This window comes from Melanostigma gelatinosum, assembly GCF_949748355.1.
Source record: "Melanostigma gelatinosum genome assembly, chromosome: 18".
Taxonomy (NCBI): Eukaryota; Metazoa; Chordata; class Actinopteri; order Perciformes; family Zoarcidae; genus Melanostigma; species Melanostigma gelatinosum.
In genome coordinates this window covers 10,102,874-10,118,601 of record NC_136651.1, presented here as the reverse complement: position 1 = coordinate 10,118,601, position 15,728 = coordinate 10,102,874, and the positions used below count along the sequence as shown (strand labels likewise).

At 43.1% G+C, this 15,728-nt stretch overlaps 2 protein-coding genes across 3 annotated transcripts; one reads left to right on the top strand and one right to left on the bottom strand.

The window, feature by feature from the left end:
• Positions 1 to 49: 49 nt before the first annotated feature.
• Positions 50 to 2,127, top strand: LOC306792808 (glycolipid transfer protein-like). 2 transcript variants are annotated; one of them, XM_079290133.1, is made up of 5 exons: positions 50 to 212; positions 639 to 697; positions 883 to 965; positions 1,058 to 1,208; positions 1,440 to 2,127. In XM_079290133.1, the coding sequence occupies exons 1-5, from the start codon at positions 110 to 112 to the stop codon at positions 1,620 to 1,622; spliced, it is 579 nt and encodes a 192-aa protein (XP_079146259.1). In that variant the 5' UTR covers positions 50 to 109; the 3' UTR covers positions 1,623 to 2,127. The 2 variants fall into 2 exon arrangements, with proteins under 2 accessions (XP_079146259.1, XP_079146258.1); XM_079290132.1 differs by having other exon boundaries at positions 832 to 965.
• A 2,771-nt stretch (positions 2,128 to 4,898) lies between these two features.
• Positions 4,899 to 14,282, bottom strand: LOC306792861 (protein FAM222A-like; the record flags this gene model as incomplete). The annotated part of the gene is made up of 2 exons (XM_079290216.1): positions 4,899 to 6,304; positions 14,153 to 14,282. The coding sequence occupies 2 exons, from the start codon at positions 14,280 to 14,282 to the stop codon at positions 4,899 to 4,901; spliced, it is 1,536 nt and encodes a 511-aa protein (XP_079146342.1).
• Between the last annotated feature and the right edge of the window lie 1,446 nt (positions 14,283 to 15,728).

Here is a 15,728-nt window from a genome sequence, read left to right as displayed (position 1 = left end):
CTCCCAACCCATCTGACAAGAAGACGAAGAAGAAGAGTTCCGGGTTCTTCTCAATCGAAAGCTGCTCGTGACTTTCCGCTTTCTCACGTCGCTCACACGGCGGTGAACCATGTCTCTCCTACTGGATAACCAATTCAAAGACCTGCCTCCTGACAAGGCGATAGACACAAAGTTGTTCCTGGAGTCTGTCGCTCATATTCCTTCATTTTTCGGTGAGGTGTTGCATATATATATATATATGAACTCGGAAACCCGAATTCTGTGTGTGCGTGTGTGTGTGTGTGTGTGTGTGTGTGTGTGTGTGTGTGTGTGTGTGTGTGTGTGTGAGAGAGACGGCTGTTGGTGTTACAGTTAAGTAAATACTTTGCCGTCATGCTGTAATGACGTGACTCTAGTCCGTTGTGAGGACGTGGTTATTTCACACATACCAGAAGCAGAGCTGCGGGGCGACTGTGACGGCTGCGGCAGTTTAGCTTATAGAGAAACTCTTTGTTTACTCTTTGAACAGAGCGCACATTGGCCCCATTGTGCACTCTCCCTCTGTTTCTACGTAAAGGCTGATTTGACCCCCCCCGTGACGTGTAATGAAGTCATTCATATTTTATTGCTTTGCTCTCAAATGTCTGTTTTTCTTCCAGACTGCTTGGGATCAAACGTATTTTCAGTCATCAAATCAGACATTAATGGCAACATACTGGTAAGATGCACATGTCTGTGTATTTATTTTTCATTGTGTGATTACATACCATTGTTTGGGGATATTCAAACATCAGTTTGAGGTTAATGATGCAGCTACTACACCCAAACCTCAATCCAAATGTGCACTTTCAGAAAATTAAAGCAGTGTATGTGAAGGATCCTGCAAAGTACGTCACCCTGCAGGACATCGTGGAGGCCGAGCGAGAAGCCCATCCAGCAGAATGGCCCAAAGTCGGAGCAACATTAGCTCTGATGTGGCTGAAAAGGTGAGCGCACTCCCCTGATCTTTCTCTTATGCCATGCTGTATGTTGAACTTTCAGCTACTGAACTGACTTTTCTGGGTTTTTTCTCCTGCAGGGGTCTCCGTTTCATACAAATCCTGCTGCAGAGTTTGGCAGATGGAGAGAGAGATGAGAACAACCCCAACCTAATTCGGGTTAATGTCACCAAAGCGTATGAACAGGCGCTGAAGAAATACCACGGCTGGATTGTTCAAAAGATTTTCAATGTGAGGAAAATGTGTTCTTAATAATCTATAGCAATGTAATGGAAGGAGTGTACAAAATCCGACCATGTTAATGCGACCATGTCATTTTGTCTACAAGAAACCCCTTATTCTTTGCATTGTACTTTAGGTGTTAATCTTGTTCCCATACCCTGTATCTAACTATATCTTTATTGTTTTAAATGTACATGTTGTGAGCCTAATTTCTTTTCCTTTTTTTTTTGACCGTTGCAGGTGGCGTTACATGCAGCTCCCTACAAATCAAACTTCCTCAAGGCTCTGTCAAAAGGAGAGGAAGTGAAAGAGGAGGACTGTTTGGCAAATGTGCATCAGTTCCTGGTTAATTACGCCGTCACTGTGGATGCTATATACGACATGTACACAAATCTCAACGCAGAGCTGGACTACACCGTTTGATGTCCCGGGACATCTGCCCATCCTCTCAGGTGTCGGGTCGGACAAGTTCTGTTTTAAAAAGTGCTTTTAATAAGATTGTTTTTAATCTTTTCCTTTCAGTGGGATATTTATTACTTTGATTATAGCTTACCAAATATTACTACTTTATATTTAGTCTTCAAAAATGCCTTAAATTCAAACTATTATAACAGAAGATTATGATTTTATTCATGTATTTCATTTCAAATAGCTGAAGGATTGTCACAGCAACAGTGCAGCTCTCACTCTTATGCAAAATAATGGTATTGTGTGTGTTGCGGCTTTATTTATGACATTAACGGGCGTCTTTATATTTGTTCCATGAAGTGAAGAATACAAGACTGTAAACATTGTTATTACAGGAAACCATTACTGTTCACATTCTGATGTTCTCTGCCTCCCGGGCCCTGGAGTCACCTCCACTGTGAACCCCGGAGCATCAAAAATCATTTCAATCGTGCATTAATCCACCTGTGCCTTTGTGTAACTGTACAAATAAACAATGTTTTGAATCAATACATTCGCAAGTCTCTTTTCCCTACAAAGCGGAAGTTAGCAGAGCCGCACCTGTTCATCTACTGAGGGCTTACTGTGTGAAGTCTGTGTTGAGTCTGAAGGCGTGGTCCAGCTGTGTCTGCTTTGTGTGTATTGTTTGGTCTATTTCTCTCAACTGACTAACTTCTAAGCACATAATCGATTGACTTAGTTCATGAATTGTACTCTAGGTGGCGATGTTTACTTAATTTTGCCTTTTTTATTCACATTTGTGTTCAAGCTACTGCATGACATATTTTAAATGATGCTCCGTGATTAAAAAAAAAAATGCAGATACAGTTCCAGTCTTTGCCAGATCTGAAATAACTCTGAACAGCAGTTCTGATTTATGTTTTAATATTTCTGAGGCTGATTGCTTGAAAAGTTCTGACCACAGATTATTTTTGAACGCTCATTTTCAAAACATGAGCAGTGAAGAGAGGAGAATCCTCCGCTCTTCATGTCACTGAATCCCTCAGATCAACTGACCTTTTCCTCTGCCTGCAGTCTCACTTATCTGCAGTGTGTCCCAGAGGCCCGAGTGGCTCTGGTTCCTCTCCCAGAGGAGCCACGAGCTAATCGTCTCTGAGCGAGCGCAAGAGGAGCATGTCTGTAATCCTGTAGGTCTATCAGCAGAGCGGCCTGGCCTGTCCTGACGGATAGATAGGATGGAAAAGCTCCAAGCGAGGCCAGGACAAAGTCGAATGAAGACAGGAAATCATTTACAACAATGCCACTGACCTTCAAGATATTTCTTATCTGCAATGAGGTCACCAATTGAACATTGCAGTTGTATTCCCAGCAGTGCATCTAAAGCCATTATTCACGGGATCCAGCTTATTTGTTTTGTAATGGAGCACTTAAAATGGGTGTACATTGTATTTCTATGGTGATCTAAACCACATTACTGCTATAGCATCCAATTTAGGAGGACAAATGAAGCAAAATAAGAGGTGCTGGCAGGCATGCCTCCATCTAAGATTAGCAATTTAATATAGCGGGGGAACAGCAGGCCCATTTCTACATAGAGGGTAATGTTATTGTGGATTCATAGAAAGCATGTATTTTTCATACACAAATGTAATATGAGCGAAGGCGGGGGCCTGTACATTTTCATTTACACGTCTGTATTTTGAAGTATTCAATGGCTCCTGCCTCAAATCTTGGCCATCCATCTAAACTAATGTAATTCGCGATGATAAAAATTAGCACTTATAGAGGAACCGATCCAATAGCTTTCAGCTGAGGATTGATTTGCATCACATTGTAAACATGGGAAAAGAGAAGATCTTTATAATATGAGATCTATGGCTGAAAAAGAGACTTGCCAGGTGCTTAAGCCTTAAATCCCTTTGCAATAACACCAGAGAAACGTCTCATCTTTCCACAACTAGAAGACTCATGAATATAATAAAAGCGTCTTCTCAGCTGCACGTCTGGCAGATGACACGTAATAATAACACAAACTATGTGCTGGGTTTAGAAAATTTCATTTACTTGACAATCCTTATTAAGAAGAGGCAAAAAAAGGGGTTGAGGGATTAGGGTCATACAATGCAAAATGTAAGTTATTTCAACAACGTACTTCACGGAGAGCGCTCACCTGTTCATATATAATAATTGCACTTTATAATTATAGAGACAGTTTGCCATTTAACTCATTAGGCTGACATAAATAAATAGTATCACATAACCAGTGCAGACACACAGAGAACTACTCAGTCACACGTCTCACACCATCAGAGATAATATAGCCCTACAACGAAGATACTGTGAATGATTAAGGTGGCCTGCTCTCCAACATGGCACTCGTATGTACCAGGCATTATGTAACAGTGTCACAACCTTCCAGAGATTATTTCATTCAAGAGAAATGTCCAAGCGACCTCTTAAAATATAAAAAGGTCAACAAAAGTACAACCAAAGGGCAGATCTTGCTTGGCCTGTATTGCCACAGTGTTGATTTGGATATGCAACAGTCCTAATACATTGTGCTGAGCAAGACTACTTTCAATCAATCAAGATGTTAGATTACAAAATTGTCTCTATGGCTGCTTCACAACAAAACAAAAAAAAAATCTATTCACATTTGTATACAAATGATGAAAATATTCCTCGGCGGCCAGGAAATGTGCATCATATTGCAGAAGCTGAGTTACCGCGTTGGACACTGAGAAGTGGACAAAATAGAAAATGCAACGAAGCAGCAGACAACCAAAAGTTCAGTTAATAATTAAGGAATGTTCAAAAAAAAAAAAAAAGACACCATCTTATGTAAAAGATATACAAGAAATTCACAAAAAACAACTGTTCTTCAAAGAAATGTTTCAGAAGGGTACCAACGATTATTTCAGTTCAGTAAGTTTACTTTTTTAGTTTCGGCTTCCAGAGGAATCACCTGCAAAATATACAGTTCATGTGAAAATGTAATGGGAAATTCTGATTAGGTGCTCAGCATCAGCGTTAAATGAGGAACAGCAGGCATATCGAATGGCCATTTAAGATATAAAAATAAAACAAGTCCAAAAGATGAACCTGTATCTTAAGTCATGATTATCGGTCACCTTTTCAAGCTCAAAACACAAAGCCTTCTACAAAATAACGTACATGCACAAACTAAAAAAAGCATGTCTCATTTTCAGCGATGTCTAAACTGACACACTTCTAGTATCTATAAAAGGTTTGTCACTTCTGCGTCCCGCTGTGCGGCATGCACGCCGCGCCTTATCTGTAGACGGGGAGCTGGATGTGGCTTTGCTGGTGGTGCTCCAGTAGCTGAGGCATCCCCATGGCTTCGTACCCGCGGCCCAGCATGCACTCTTTGATGCAGGGAGGGTGGATCTCACTAATGAGGCACTCCAGAGACTGCAGGCTGCTGCTAAGTGCTGCAGCGTGGCACATGCTGGAACTAGGCAGCCCACAACAGAGGTTTTGGTCTGTGCTGTAGGCCTGGGTATGAGGAGGAGGAGGAGGAGGAAGAGGAGGGTGGAGCTGCGGCTGGTGTCTCTGTGGGGGGAAGTGTTGACGGCCGCTCCGATGGAGATGGGGATGGGAGAGTCCGAGGTCTCTAAGCCTGGCTGCACATGTACCCGTTTCCAGCACCTGAGAAGTATAACAGTCGCTGTTAGGGGTGGCCACCACACTGTCCCAGAGAGGAGTGTAGTACCGGCCGACGGAGAACTCCCCCTGCATGGCGGCACAGTTCAGAGAGGAGCCGCTGACTCGCTCCTGATGAGGCCTATACGACAGCTGTGAGGAGCACGGCAAAGGGAGGCAGGTTTCAGGAGACTGGCCAACCCCGGCCTCTACGGCCCTGTGCCTCTGAGCGCTGTTACCCACACTGTACATCCTCACTGCTCCCTGCTGATAGGGTTGCTGCTGCTGCTGCAGCTGAATTTGATGTTTATGCTGCCACATTGTGTAGTCTCCCTTCTCCAAGTACCCAGCTTTGGCAACGTCTGCGCTCTGTGTCGGTAGCACTGCCCCCGTAAAAGCGAGACTGCTCTGGGGCGGCACTCCGAGGGCAAAGTCTGAGTCTGAATGTGCCACTGCAGCCACAGCCTGCAGAGAGGGGCTGGCTCGAGCCTCTCCCCCCAGCTGCAGGGCCTGGCTGTGGGGAACTCTGCTCATCTGCCTCATCAGGCTTTGAACCTCTGCCAGCTCAGACTGGGGGGCCAGGCTCTGATCTCTGGAGGCTACCCCTGTGCTAGAACAAAGTGTCTCAACGGGAACATCGTGGGGCTTACATGAGCTTATATGATACGCCGTATGCCTGTGTCTGACTGCGTAGCCGTTATTCAGAGGATTATTATACGGCACCGTGGAGGTCTGGGTGTTTGCATGTTTAGTTCTCCTGCCCTCCGAGTTTTTCACCACACCTTTGACGACCACAGAGGCTTTGATGACGCCCAACAATCCCTGGTAGCCTCCTGAGTACGAGTGTGAATAGGGGCTACAGTGTTGGCCTGTGGTGTCTAACCCGTTGACTGTTTTGTTAAGCTGTTTATGTTGCGGCACCCGGACATCAGACGGAAAGATTTTGATGGACAGTGGGCTGTTGGCGGTCCTCTGGGCGAAAGCATCCAACTCTGCGGGAGACGGGTACCGAGAAATCATGGAGGCTGGCTCGCCTGAGAAGAAAGCAGACAGAAACAACGCATTAGTCTAAAAGCAGCCCAGAGAAATCTTGCGTTCTCCGTTTGCTTCTTCCTTTGAATCGAAAACCTGTTTTGGGGAACAATGGAAGACATCAACTTGCCGCATAAACTCGTTTTCAGGAAGGAAACACCTCCAGCACTGTTTGATGAGTGCTGATTGAAAGTTATTCAGACTGAGTTCAACCCAAAATTCATTTACCCTGGAAAATCCAAATTGGCAACAGAAGAGGGGGGAGGACCTAATTCTACTGAAATGGCTCCAATGAGTTTTATTTGATGACATTTATCCGTTTAACCACAGCAGGAGGAGCCAAGCGGAAGCTGATTGTAGTAACTGCAACAACAAAAAAATCAAAGGGTGTTTTAGACTCATTTTTTTAGCCTTTCTTTGTAAGATTGGAACACACATAATCGCAAGGATAGTTCATCATTTCTACGGTTATGATCTTGCCAAAATGCTAAAATCCTTCCACACAGCGGTTTTGGTTGTTTTCAGTAACTTTGTAAATATGTGAGCATTGCTAGTTCACTTCCTGCGTGTGACATTTAGTTCCACTTTATGCTTTTATGAACCTGAACCGATTTTTACTGTAAAAGCTCGGCGCCTAAACTGTGAAGGAAAAGTTGATGCAGATGGAGAAAGAGCAATCACCAAGAGCACAGCTGATTGAATTGTGCAAAGCTGACGGGACAAACTGAGATTGGATTTAAACACTATTATTCTGGCAATTTCATGGCTGCTTAACTCCTAGCGACAAAGGAAAGGTGTAAAAGACACCCCCATTTAAAAACGATAAATCACCTGGGAGAAATTACCGCCACCTTTCAGAGTGACACTTTTATGGAATTACTGACATAAAAAGAAAAGGCGCTGAAATGAACCTAGATCGATGGAAATCATAGGCAGGCAAAAGAACAAGGCTGTAATCGGCAATAAAAGGGCGAAAAATAAAAACAAAACACTTCATTTCATTTTCAATAACAAAACCAATTCCAGCCATGCAGGGGCGAGCTCACTTGTTGTTCCCATTTGAAATTGATTTGGGAGTTCATTTCATTTCAGGCCTACAGTGAGCCTCCCGACTGTGAAAATGATTCAATCTACAAGATCCATCTCATGAAAGAAAGAAATTGGGTGTTTAAAATGGAGGAAAGAGGGAAGGTGGAGTGTTCAATCCATCCCAGCAATCTCCCAGCGGAGCCGAAGGAACGGCAACCATGGTGCCCGTGGAGCATGAATGAATTCTACAGAGAAATACAACAAAGCAAAACACTGCTTATTATGTATCACAGTGTAGTGCTGCTGTAGAAAGCCATAACATCTGGCATGTTGGAGAGGTGTTCAAACTGTGAGAGAAAGCGGTAACGGGGGGGGGGGGGGGGGGACAGCTGCAATAACGATTTCAGGCCTTTGACTAAAAGCTGAATATTAATTTCAATAAATGATATGCAAAAGAGGTTCATATCCACCTGAAAGGAGCTTAGATGATGAGAACAGAGGAGACATTTAAATATATCCTGAATCCGAAACACACCAGCATTGACACCCACTGCAACACATCTTGTCTATTTTCTGCCCGGGATGACATCGCTCAATCACCAAAGATAGTTCATTTAGCAAAACAAGCGTTTTCTTGTTCAGTAAAATGTCGGCGTCAAACCTCCGCATGCTATGATTGGCTTGCAGTTGCATAAACACGTCAAACACTTTGAATGCCAACGCGTCTTCACAGGGTGTCTGATATTGTTAGCCAGAGATTACAGCCCTGTCAGAGCCGAGAAGACACAACACAGCTGCACTTCCAACTGCGGCTGCCTTCACGTGGCACCATGGAAACCTCATTGGCAAATAGGCCTTCCCCACTCTGCATTCACGTAGCCATCATCTGAGGACTGCTACTGTGACATATGCATAAAAAAACGGGGATCATTTCAGCTGATCCTGACTGTAGCAAGCATCGTGACGTTAAAATGGAGATCAGGAACACCATGACCGGCAGCATGCTCTAAATTGCATCCACAGGTAATTGTTTCAATCTTGAGGACTTTAAAAGCAATCAGTGGCGCTAAATGGCTTTCAACAGAGCACAGCATGTTTACCAGCCGGTAGTTGCTTTCCCAAAGCACGTGTTAGCAGAGATTAAAGTACATCTTGGAGTCATTCTTCACAATATTCGCTCTCCCTTAACTGCAAAACACAGCCAAGTCAAACACGTGTGGTTCGTCAATTACAATCTGGCAAACTGAGAGCTGAAGTTTCCGTCTGAACGTGTCAAGAAGCCAAGAGCCTACTGTGTAGAGGGTGCTGTCTCACCCAAACTCTAAACATGAGGGGGCATGCATAGTGGTAAATAACTACGGGCATTTAAGTATCGCTTCTATGGTTTTCTGCAGGTGTCTGAGAAGGTTATTTGCAGCCTCAAAGGCAGTGAATTTGAACACATGTGCAACAGTCGCTCCCAGCTCCTTTTGGCTTTTATCCTGAAAACAAGCAAACAAACAAGTAAAAATGTAGAAATGTAGCCAGAACCCCAGGCTTCTTACTTATTATTAGTCTGCAATAATTACATTCAGACAGCTATTTGGCTCTTTTGAATCCCAGGCATTTTGGAACTGCGGCACAAAAACATGAGCCAGTAAATTAGTGAATATTTTCACCTCGCAGATGAAAATGTTAGTTACAATCCCAACATGGGCTGTTCCCTTTAATCATGTTGCCTTTAGGAGGTGAGACTATTTATGCTGGTGTTAAAGTAGGTTTGCATGAGTGCATGTTTAGCACACAATCATAAGCACACGAGCCAGAAGGCAAACTGAAAAAGACTCGAAACCGGTCCTCTTTCGCGTGCTGACAAAAACAGCCGTCCGTCCTTTAGAATAATTGGTCAGCTATACATTTCTTTGTGAAATGGTTTCCTGTCGCTCTTTACTAAGAGGCACTTTAGTCGCAACTAAATCCAGCGGTGTAAAATAAAGAGCGGAAAAGAAAACAAATATGAGGCTGTTCACATGACAACGGGGGAAATGGCAGCGATGTGTTGTCAGGTGAGACACGGCGGGGAGATAATTAGCAGTCTGACCTTAAGCACTTAATCACCCTGAACCTGCAGACTGCACGCTGCTTCACTCCTCAGCCCTGACAGAGAGCACAGGCGGCAGCGGCAGACGACAACAGCACAGAAAATAACAACAGCCACTTTTCGTCCAAACAGCCGTGCCTGAGAGCATCATGCGGTGCTTACAAATTCAAATTATTCGACCTTTAACATTTTTCGCCCACTTGCGTTTTGATTGAAGTAGGTTATGTCGGATTGAAAAAGGCTTGTATGTATTTTTTCTTTTTCCTCAACAATCTGCATAATGACACTGATGTGTGCTGCATCTACAACGCCTAGATGGATAGATTTAATGGTCCCACCAGTCAGGCTTAAATGTTTCCTCGGTCGGGAGGGGCGCCACACACATTACACTAAACATGCTGCTCAACTGTTGTGGCAGCACGCTGAGTGAAACTGGCACACTTTCACAGGAAACACCTAATCCTGAATTCCTCTTTCCATGCAGGGGAAGTGCACAGTTGGGGGTGGGGGGCCAATTATAAACTCTCAATCACCAGGCCTAATTTATTATGTGTGTGTGTGTGTGTGTGTGTGTGTGTGTGTGTGCATGTGCATTTGTGACTTAAAGAAAAGATTATAAAAATATGAGCATGGGAATATTCTGGAGGGATAAAACATTGGGTACTTACCAAATGGTCTTTCATAACCCTGATTCCACCCCCATAGAAGCCCACTCGACGCTTTCTGCCACTTTAAACTGACTAATCTTTTTCCCGTGGTCACACTTGAAGCCATTTCCCCCCCAGATTAGAGAGGAGACCTCATTGTTTCGGAGCAGTTTCAGTTAATCACTAATTTATGGGCAAAACAAGCCCCAGGCTAACATAAGAAAGCCTTTCGTATGACCGCTATACATATGATTCCCACGCGAGATAAAACAAACAGAAAATGTATAAATGATTCCTCGTTAATATCTATACATGTCGGCTGAACTGCCAGGCAAAAAAACCCCACAGGTCTTTGATGTTACGCTGAAGACGTATCGCAAAACACTTTAGTGAGATAACATGTTTACGAGCGTCTAATCCTCAGCAGGAGCATGGCACTGAGAACTGGCAGTTAATTACAGAACAGTGCTTCTCAGCAGGCATGAATACTTGTTTACCACACCAATAATCCTGATATTTAAAATACTCTGGCCTCCCGTAATAACCAGGGCCTGAGCACAGCACATTCCCAAACGCACTATAAAACCTATGTCGCTATTACCATGGCAACCTCCTCTATGCACCCAGTCATTAGGACCATGTAATTAATTGACCCTGACTTCATTCATCTCTTTGAGACGAGCTACAGCTGATTAGACAGAGCAATGACATCAAAACTAGCAGCTGCTATGTTCTCCCTCTCAATTCAGGCCGCCGACTAGAAAATGTTGCTAACAATTTGCATAATTTACATAATGATATGCAAATTCTATTGGAGATTGTTCTTGTTATTGTGATGGATTGTTTTAGTCAATTTCCATCCTCCAATCACATTACAAACATCCAGTCAATAAAGTCTAAAGCTGAAGAAATCGACATTTTGGCCGTAGATCATTTTAAGTTATTCATAGCCGAAGCATTTCTATGACTTGAATGGTCAATGTACTGAAACAGTAGAAGGTACAAGACTGTGTATGTAGGTGAGATGTGAAGTACTCCCAAAGAGAATTCCAATGAGAAACATCCAATCAGCAGAGCTGAAATTCTGTTGCGTGTACCACAATGGAAAACTGCAAATAAAACCTGCTAATAATAATAATTCAGCAGCTACAGCACACATCACAGTCATTTGACTCAATGCTGACATCAAACATATTGATTCTACGGGTTCAATAAGTGTCATAACTAAGATGCAGCATCAGCAGCTTTTTTCTTTTTTTTATGTCAACGGACTAATATAAAGATGCATTAACATTTATCTGCCATGGGGTTAAAAGAAGGTTGCCAGTTAAGGCCTCCATGTGGTTTACTCAACCTATAGCAGCCCAGAAGACCATTCGATTGAAAAAGTAGACACAGGACATGCTGACAACGTACACTCTTAAAAATCTCACTCACACTAACCTCTCTATTCACAAACGTCTTCCGTAAACACAAACACACAAAAAAACACTCATTCACAACCATTTTCACAAGCCTCCCTCTTTCCACGTCAGTGATACATGAAGGGTGCTCACGGCTCAGAGTAACCTCGGGGTCGGACACTTAGCTATGTGTGAATACTCCTTTGCACCAGTGTCACTCCTCATTTGTCTCTGTGCCGCTTGGCCCGGCTTGGGCAAACTTTACCCTCTCAGAGCCGACCCAAGCGCAGGCCGGCAGCGTGGGAAAAAGCATTACAAGCCCCATGCTGTCAAGCTGAGATAGCGGAGAAGAGAGCAGCTCTCATTGACTTTCATCGCATAATTCCTATAAAGCTCGTTTCTCAGAAATCTTTCACATGGGTTGGCTGAGAGCATTCATGTCCTGTGCCTTCCATTTATTGATAGCTAAAAATGGAAACGGCTTTCAAAGAGCGCAGCAGTGACTAAAAACCGTCCCTATTTAACTCGATCCAACTGCGACTCATTTAATGAAGAAGCCGGGGCCACACAGGGTGAGCTCCCATCAGCAGTCTATTCCCTGTGGTTGTGCTTGAAATGTCAGGCTAGAGCTGGAGGGTGCTGCGCTACACACAGTCGCAGTACATAAAACTCAAAAGGGAGGTGGAAAGGCCCTGCAGGTAAACAGGATGAGAAACGCACCCCTGGTTCTGCCTGAGGCAAACTAGGCCCTTCTGTTCCAGCGTTTAGCAGACAAGTGCTCCATTGATTCAATTAATATTTAATAGCAAAAAAAAGACAAGGAAGCATTTCACCTGAGGAGAAAGATGGGAGATAAAGAGATCGAGATTTTCACCATTTCAAATATGAGAACAGTTGGATGAATATTGTTTGGACAGTATATATAAGTAAGTAAGTAAGTAATAATGCAAAACACTATCCATGCTTTTTTCAAAAGGAACTACATTGGGCCTCGTCTCAGGATTGTGTGGGTATTGATGCATACATCTCCCAGACTCTGCTGTCAGTCTTGTGCCACCAGTTTGATAAAGAAAACGTTCTTTTAAAAAAAGGTACAGTCAGCGATTCTAATTCAATAGACGTCGAATTCAGCAAATATCTGTCGTCAGTTCTGTGTGTGCGCATAAGAAAAATCCATTGTTCGTACACAGCCCCGGCTCTGTACATGTGAAGTAAACAAAGTGGTTATAGGACAGAGCCACACACAAGTATTCCAGCCAGGGCAGGGGAAAGGCCGTGGATGTTTAAAGAGAAAGGCAGTGGGAGCGAGAGGGGGGGGGGGGCTTTTGTTTGGATGTTGAGTTCAAATATCGGCAATCTTTCTCCTCGATCGCTAACTCCACCTTTAACTATATGGACTCTGGTGACCTAGATAAAAACCCAAAGCATGGTTCCACCAGAGAATAGGTCTAATTATCCAGAATAATGTGTACGCGCAAGTGTCACTGAAATATGATCATTACGGGGTCATCTGAAAATAATGGGCCTTCTATACTTTGCTTCCCAATTATACATTATACAGAAGATTAGATCTCTAAACAAAGATATCCTGGATGACAATACACAGGCTCATGCAAACGAACTAAACATTTACTGGCGACATAATCAGTCATAAAAGATAACCCTGACCACTGCCCTGCTCTGCAGACAAAGGGACGTGTGCATATATGGGCTTAGCTAACATTGATAGTCACATTATGCTGATTCTGTCCGAGAAATGTTACTGGTCAATATTTGCATGCTCTTGCTTTCCACTTTCTAGTATGAGACCACAGTCGACGCGCTGCAACACTGACACCAAAAAGAGCATCTTTAAATTATTGTTATTAATTCAAGATGTTTCATTTGAAATACATTCACGAGGCTGCGTTACACACCCAGCAGAACCATTAAACTGTACGTAGCTATAGATCTTCAAAATAGCTGCAGCGAAGTGGGCATCAGCAACATTTTAAAGCAATTGAAAAAAAGAGGAAACCACAGCAGAATAACATTTGTGGTACTCGGATCTCATTATGTAAATCTAGACCGTCCAGGAAAAGGACAATTTGGACCAAATCATATGGATGTAAAGTAAAGAAGGCAGTATCAGAGAACTAACTACATCTGCAAACAAGTCACATTCAATCAATTAATTGAATGAAATCAAATCACAAATGTCAGTCCAAGTTAGGCTGAGACACCCACTCAACCTTTCAGTGACTGCAGTACAATCAGTCACAACGAAGGCCAAATGACACAGACGCCGAGCACTTTCTGCACAAAATGTGAACATCATTAGTTACCCTATATGTGAGTTGAATAACTCTGTGATTTTAGAGTCCACTTTGACCTGCATGCACAAGCACTGCAAGAGAACACTGATTAGCCCAATTAACAGGCATCATCATCATCAGGAGGTTGCCCATTATTTCAAATTCGAGAAGCTTCAGGGCAGCTGAAATCTGAGCACACCGCTAAAACCATGCATGAGCTTCACGTTCACCAGGAAGCCACAAGGTCCAGCTGAAAATGATTGATTAAAAAGTCAGAAACATGACCGAGATCATCGTTACCATAGTATGTTTTATGTTAGTAAGCATAGATGAGTTGTGTATCTGTGTAGTACTTGCTCTCTGGCAAAATGTCTTCACGTGTGCGGTACAAACTCACCTTTGTGGGTGCACAGCTGCAGCGGTGGTACTGACAGCAGTAACGGCGGTGGTGGTACATCAAGGCTTTTGGGTATGCAGGCCAGATTCTGCAACGAGAGATTCTGCCGTCTCTGGATACAGGCCAGCATGATAGTTATCTAGGGCTGCACACAGCCTGGGTAAACCTGCTAGAATGAAGGAAAAACAGGTTTTAACTCGACAGCCAATACACTTAACACCAAACATAATGGTGATTAAACAGGATTAACAAGTCAGCGGTGCTTTGAGCTAAATGCTAACACAGTGGCAATGCTACCATTCTGATCTTTAGCACGCACACATTAACCATGTTCACCACTAGCTAATTAGCACATTAGAACACAGTAGTGCAAAGGCTGATGGGAATGTTGTTATTATTGTGGGTGTTAGGTCATAAACAACACATTCAACTTCTGGTAGAAATGTCAGTACCAGAATTTCATGGCAAGCCATCGAAAAAAACAGAAATGTCAACTTTGTGGTGGCACTAGAGGTAAAGTCAGGAGAACAACAAGAGATATGACTTATTCGTCCTCTGGGGACCATGAATCCCAAATTTCATGGCAATCAATCCAATAGTTGAGATATTTCAGCAAGGATCAAACAGGTGGACCGACCGACAGATTGACATCCATAGAGCGACGCAGCTTTGCTCAAAAAATGTTAACGTTAGATTAATTGGTCCCACGCCAGTTTTTTTTCTTGTGTCTTTTGATTTTAAAAGTTGTTGTGATTGCATTGTTAGGCCCCATAGTGGCCAGGATCACTGAAAAGAAAGTATATGCCAACTGTATTATGTGTCGTACATCCATACAACACATTGCATCAAACATTAGTTTGATGTCGGAAGAAAACTGCAAGCTTGCTGCTGGAGAACACTTAAATCTCATAGGAGGCGCTCCTCTTATCATATCAAAAAATGTAATCACGATAATAATAATGTGTTTTCCATGTTACCTCAGTAGCTTTCATATTTGAAACTCTGCAAACACTTGGGCACTTTTACCAAATAAAAATGAAGCAGCCCGTCTTTGAACTGTTGAGATTCAAAAACGTCATGTCACTTAATGACGACTCCGTCTCCTCCTTCTTCTTCTTTGTTATGATGGCTCTTTCCTGTTGTCAACCTTGTTCTGTCGGCTGTAATCACACAGATCATTTACAGGGCCTACTGTTGCCTCGGGCTGTGTGTTTCAATTTATTCTTCTATCAATTTATGGTCGTATTGATCAGCAGAGAAAGCCAAAAGCAGCTCACTCCCTAAGATAGGCTGTGCTGTTTACAGAGTTAAGTATTGTCAGAGGAAATGAGTGGCTGTGCCCGAAAGAGAAGGCGCCTCACCACAGATGTGCTGATTGAAGCAATCATTCTGGAGATAAAGCCAGGCATGATGGGAAGATTTCAGTGGTGATCGCATTTGACATTCTCTTTGATTATCTGACAGAGTCATCAAGTCAGAATGCTAGCACTGCAAAGCTAAAACCCCCAGGGCGAACATAAAATACTTCTTACTGTATATGAATCAGGTACCTGTCAGATAGACAACTGCAATCTAT